This window comes from Salvia miltiorrhiza, chromosome 8, assembly GCF_028751815.1.
Source record: "Salvia miltiorrhiza cultivar Shanhuang (shh) chromosome 8, IMPLAD_Smil_shh, whole genome shotgun sequence".
In the NCBI taxonomy this organism is placed as follows: Eukaryota; Viridiplantae; Streptophyta; class Magnoliopsida; order Lamiales; family Lamiaceae; genus Salvia; species Salvia miltiorrhiza.
In genome coordinates this window covers 11,482,574-11,488,879 of record NC_080394.1, presented here as the reverse complement: position 1 = coordinate 11,488,879, position 6,306 = coordinate 11,482,574, and the positions used below count along the sequence as shown (strand labels likewise).

Below are 6,306 nucleotides of genomic sequence, written 5' to 3'. Positions count from 1 at the left end.
ATAGAGATGTTTTTCATGTATAAGAATAGCAAAGCACATGGAGTTGATAAATTGACTTGTGGGCTTGCTAGTGGGCTTGATCTAAGTACTAGCCTCGCGCGCACACACACACGCGCGCCGCCGCCGCCGCCGACGATTGATCGGACGGACGGACGGACGACGACGTCGCCGCCGCTGCCGCCGAACGGGCGGGCCGCGGCCAAGGACTTGGATCTTGGCAATTGGTGCTTTGGGGTGGTGTTTGGGGCCCAAACTATTTTTTGGACCAACTCCACTGGGCTTTTTATTTATTGGCCCAACAGAATTTATTATTGGCCCAACTGTAAGCCCAGCCCACACCACAGCTCCAGCCCACATCAGCAGCAGCAGAAGAAGCAGGTAGCAGAAGCACGCCAGTACGACTTCTGCATGGCAACTTCAATTTTGCAGCTTAGTTTCTTCAATGACTGCGCCCACCGGCCATCATCTTCAACATTTACGGCTTCCAGCCGTCGGAGTAGAATTCAAGTTCTTGAATTCATACTTACCACATGCCTATAAATAGGCCTCTGGAGAGCTTGCAGAAACACACTAAGAAATACTGCATTCTGCCATTTCACTCTCTGCACAACACTTGTGCTCAGTTCTTGATCCTATTTAGTTCGCCGGAGCTCGCCGGATTGTGGTGCTACATCCGACGAGACGTAGTCGTTTTACCTTTGGGGAAGATACGCCAAACCGAAGAGCACTACCGGGGCGATAATCTTCTTGCGGGAAGAGATTCATCTCAACTCGACTTTGTTTATACGTATAATTTATTTATACAGTGTATTTTGAGTTGTAATTTCTCAAATTATTTACTTTGTAATATTTTCAATTATTTTGAGTCGTAATTTCTCAAAATAAATATTTTGTAATATCTCGATCGTGTACCCGGTTATAACAAATTGCACAGTGTTTAATTCAATCCCTTGTGTCTCTACCATCATAGTAAATCACTATAAACAGAGACAAGATATTTGCAGCTATAATCTCACTGGCATGGAATGCAGTTCTAGTCTCCTTGCAAGTTAATTAAAATTTTAAAATGGTTACTGTAATTATTATGATGTTTTTAATTAACTCTGGGATGGAGCCGTGCAGCAGGTTCATGAAGAGGTTGAGCAAGCGTCTCCAAACTCTCGAGGGCAGAGCATGGCCACATGGCATTTTCTGGCAAATTTGATGTAGAATAAATGGTGAAAGAGATTAATTGCATCGAAAATGGTGGTGAGTCCCACTACTTTTAAAAAAAATACTTTATGGAATTGCACAGTCGTTTGGTGGGAGAGATTGATTGCATCGAATTTCGGACATGGAAGGTTTGATCATCTAATGTCTAATATAGAGAGTTGAATGTAATAAGAGTGTGTGTATTAAGGGTGTATTTAATATTTAATTCTTTGTAAATTGAAACATGCTTTTCATCAGTAGGAAAGTAGGAAGATAATACGAGTACCATTTAAAAATAGTTTTTGGTTGGCCCCGATCTATCCAGAACGGTTTATCCAAAAATTGAAAAACTGTTTTTTACAAAAAGAAAATTACAATTTTGTGTGCGCGCGCGTGTTTTACAATATTTTCTTATTCGTAAACTAGTGGGCTCAAAAAGCATCAGTGATGGACAATTTTAATGGGCTAACAAGAACACCAGCCCATATCCACCTCTGCTATTTTCTCACACCAATTAAAAAATATTTTATACCCCAGTATTTACACTTTTTTATAATTGTGATTTAATAAAACAAAATTATATTGTACTGTATTATCAGCACCCCAAAAATTCATAAAGTGGAAAATTCTTTTTGTTTTTGGCGGTTTTCACTTGAAGATCCCAACATATGGATAATTACGACACATTAATCCGTTTCATAATAATAATGCTATTTGGACAAAATATGTTCGAATAAGATATAATTAAATATTTTAAATTTAAAAAAAAAGATTGATTCAAAATAAAAAAGAATTTAGTTAATTTTATTATTTTCTCCACAATGCAATTTTTTGTAATTTTTTAACAACTTTTTTAATTTTTATTATTTTAAAATTATGAAAACTACAAAAAATAATAAAAAAATATTTTTTTTAAACTAAAAAAAATTGCAACGTGAAGAAAACAATAAAACCAACTAGATTCTTTTTAAATTTGAACCAAATTTATTAAATAAATTAATTTTTTTAAGTGTTTAACTTTTTTGTCTGGACAAATTTTATCCAAAGAGCACTACTCGATTCATAATTAGTAAAGATTTATCCAGTTGCAGCTGATTCCCACATTTATTAATAAAGATTTGTTTAGTTACAGGTTATTCCCAAATTCCACATAAACTCATCGAGGGTATAATATGAATATAAAAAGATTGTCTGAGTGAAGAAAAATCACGAAATGGTAATTTATGTCAAGAGTAGTAGAATAATCTTAATTTGATTCGTGTGCTATATATTTTGCTAACAACAAAGATGATTTCCATTTCCGCATGCCAAATATTTGGACATATTTCTCCATGGAAGTTGGAATCATGGACAAGACTCAAAAATCTCAGTGTATTAAATTATTGGACGTGACTTTTCCAAGAAATCATTAGCTACTTCAACTTGCTCAATTTTCTCAACATCATGGAGAAAATTAAGCCTTTAATTTACAGTTTACAAACTCATGGAATCAAACTGAAGTTCATTATACTAAAACAGCTGATACATGCAATATAGTAATATATATCTACCACAAAAAAATCAATATTTTTGGTCTTCACTTTTTTGGAGCACTTGTATCCACCACTCTATATATAGACCTTATCTTCGATAATCTCCTTTTCAGTATTGTATGGCAAGAATCAATTAAAAGAAGCATAAATCAGAGCAACTAGACAATTGTACTATGTATAAGATCCAAGTATTTTTCCTTGAAAGCAATACAAAGATTTCTGGTACATAGGTCCCTAAGATTTAGCATGATATGGTTATGTCAGCAAGAATATTTTGATGATATATATCTATACTAGTACTATAAAAAGAGCCGACATGCCTATTTTACCCATGTTATATATTTTATTTTAAGATTATTTTACAGATTATATATTTATAAGAATATATTAATTCATTAGATATATTACACTAAATCTATGTGATATATATCTATAACTATTGATAAGAGCTTATAAATAAATATATATCTATCCAATAAATTATACTACTAGTATTTAGTAAAAATAATGAATTAATAGATTTTCTAAAAAAATTATTGTAAGAGATAATAGAATTACATAGGCCAAATTATTAATTAAAAAGTTAAACATAATAAATATTGTATATTTTTATTTTTTATTTTATCAAATAAAATAACATTAATTATGCGTACAACGTACGCGCTCTTTCTGCTAGTTTAGTAAATAGAGAAAAATTAAACATATGTAATATATATGGGGTTCTTTATTAGTCTTGCATAAATTAACTTGAGGCTGAGATATATTGACTTGTTAATTATCAAACTAATTGTAAATATAATTATAGTATATATATTTATACTAGTTAAATTTTACAGAGAATTTCCAACCACAAAAGAAGTAAAGATAATTGTACTAGAAAGACGAAAAACCGATGGAAGTGGTAAAAGAGAGTGAAAATCTTTTGCAGGTAATAAAATCTTGATGAAATGGGAAGGGTCTGAACACACCAAAATCTTACAAAATGGAAGCATATCGAACAAAATGTCTTGTAGTTTATATGCCAAATAATCTTTTATTACAATGAGTGGAATGTAGAAAATGTAGAGTACAACTTTTTTGTCTGCAACAAAATTATTGTACTGTTTTAAATTGGACAGCTATGAATGTTGTGGACTATACAACAATGTAAGGATCATACACCAAAAAGGTGATAACACCACTACTTATTACTACCTTCTCCTCCATGCCGAATCTTTTCTCATATATCACAATACCATTTTCTTGAACTTTTTACAAATTAATTAATGTTAAAATTAATTGATGCAGAATAATTAATCTAATTAAGCATAATATGACGTTGTATTAATTAACTATATGCACCCTATAGCTCGATCAAACTGTCGCACGTCAAGATACTCCATAGAGAAAGATACTGTATTAATTTCAATTGTTTTTTATAAGGGTGTGGGGAAGATTCTTATTATTTATTCAAGGTTTTAATTAGTGGGGCAAAATTCATGTTCTTATTAAATTTATAGTCGTAACATGTGGAGAAGTTTTGGATATGGCGTGGGAACATTTATTGTTATATATATTTCGTCTTTCATTATCATTAATGCATATCAATATGATTTTGATATTCTCCAAATTAACTAGACCTTGATAAGGAAAATTTCTTTGACTCTTTTTGCTCATTTTCTTGATCATATGCAAATCTGATGCTAGAAGACAAAACATGTATAATGCAATAGAGGATTCAATTTGCCCAACCCATATGTTAATTAGTCAAATATTTAAAGGTAATTATTAAACTAAGGTGGACGATACCTAATCTCAGATATTTTGGATTAGATGTTTAGTTTAGTTAATTTTATAGATAGATGCTTGTATTTGAAGGAATAATAAGCCAATGAAAAAGGAAAGATCGAATCCCAAAATACCAACCCATGTGAGAAACAGCTGATTTGACGACTTAAATATACACCAAAGAAGTAAGCTTCAACACCTCAAAAACTCCCCTTTCATTTTTCACTCTCTACAATTAAACTTTCTTGTTAACCCTATATACCTTAATTTAGGAAAGTAATTCTTAAATTATGAATCCAACTAAACAATTAAACAAGATGATTCCAAAGGTCGATCTGTCAAATTAGTGAATTAATAAGCCTCATTTGAAATCGTAGGAATCGAAATTAATGAGATATAAAACGTGAAATTAATGAATCAATTGTAGAGCATGCAATGCAATAAATATTACCAATCTTGCTTTATAGAGGCCAGCTGGCAACACGACACCCCTTCCCTCCCCTCTATAAAACAAGAGCATTTCCACATGATCCCTAATCTTAAAAACAAAGTGTTGAGTAGAAAAATGGCATCCAGCTCCATGAAGTGGAGTGCTAAGGAGAATAAGGATTTCGAGAAGGCGTTGGCGGAGTTTGTGGAGGACACGCCGGAGCGGTGGGCCAACGTGGCGAGGGCGGTGGGCAGCCGCACGCCGGAGGAGGTGAAGGCCCACTATGAGATCCTCCTCGAGGATCTCAAACATATTGAGAGCGGTAGAGTGCCCTTTCCCAACTACAGGAATACCCCAACCCAGGTAAACTATCCAATTCCAATGCATGCTATTTTGAGTCTACTCATACTAATTTTCTTCCAAACTTCACTAGTGCATGTGCGAGGGAGGGACCCATAATTTGAGGTTTCATTTTCTTGTTTTAGTAGCTAAAGTTAGATGCAAATACCCAAACCTTCCTAATGCATGCATCATGCATGCATCCTCCTAAGTCCTACCTTTTATTTGGTGAAATTGTGTTACATAACTACCTATCAGATGATTCACATATCTAACCAAACTTTTAATTTTAACATGCATATTCTTTTAATTTCTACTTATTAACATACTGGATATTTACGTCCATGTTGATGCTCATCACTCTCTCTCGCACGCGCGCGCATATATATATATATATATATATATATATATATATATATATATATTGTATAGTGTACAACTTACAATGAAAATGATACATTATTAATTTGGCATGCAGGACGAAAAGCTGAAACTGCGTTGAATGGTGATTCCTGGTGGCATTGGCCAACTTGCATGTATTTATATATGTTCGAAGTTGTGTATGTTTAATCTGCGTTTCCCTTTTATTAATCTTATTCTGGATCTATGTTGTAACCCACCATTTCAACTTCTTGTCGTCTCACTTAAATTGCGCACCACTATATATGTATATTCAGTAGTTGGTGCGGTAGAAAATTAAAATAAAATTTGAGGGATCTATTTAACCGGCTGCCATTTTCAGGGGTGTAATTGTAATTTTAATTTTGAGATTCGAACCTTTTGTCCCAAAATATAAATTAGGGGGTATTTCTGAAACACTATGAACATTAAAACTGTATAGGGTGTTTAATTACTTTGGGTCTTAGTTTAGCAAATTTGATCCTCTATCTCATAATTTTTTTTATATCCCATCGTATTTGATCCTCTATCTCATAATTTGATCCACTATGAACATTAAAAGATTTTATATCCTCTATCTCATATTTTTTTTTATGATAAATTTATTAATCAAAGAAAATACATCCTTAGTCTATTTTAACATTACAG

At 32.8% G+C, this 6,306-nt stretch overlaps 1 protein-coding gene across 1 annotated transcript; it reads left to right on the top strand.

The window, feature by feature from the left end:
* The first annotated feature begins 5,006 nt into the window (after positions 1–5,006).
* Positions 5,007–5,984, top strand: LOC131000984 (transcription factor RADIALIS-like). Its single transcript, XM_057927137.1, has 2 exons — positions 5,007–5,283; positions 5,738–5,984. Exons 1-2 carry the CDS (start codon positions 5,017–5,019, stop codon positions 5,759–5,761), a joined length of 291 nt encoding a protein of 96 aa, XP_057783120.1. The 5' UTR covers positions 5,007–5,016; the 3' UTR covers positions 5,762–5,984.
* The last annotated feature ends 322 nt before the right edge of the window (positions 5,985–6,306 follow it).

Excerpts from the sequence above, each read along its gene's own strand:
- LOC131000984 (XM_057927137.1), top strand. The coding sequence starts at position 5,017 with ATGATCCCTAATCTTAAAAACAAAGTGTTGAGTAGAAAAATGGCATCC. Across the intron at positions 5,284-5,737 it reads ACAGGAATACCCCAACCCAG|GACGAAAAGCTGAAACTGCG; the intron begins GTAAACTATCCA and ends TTTGGCATGCAG.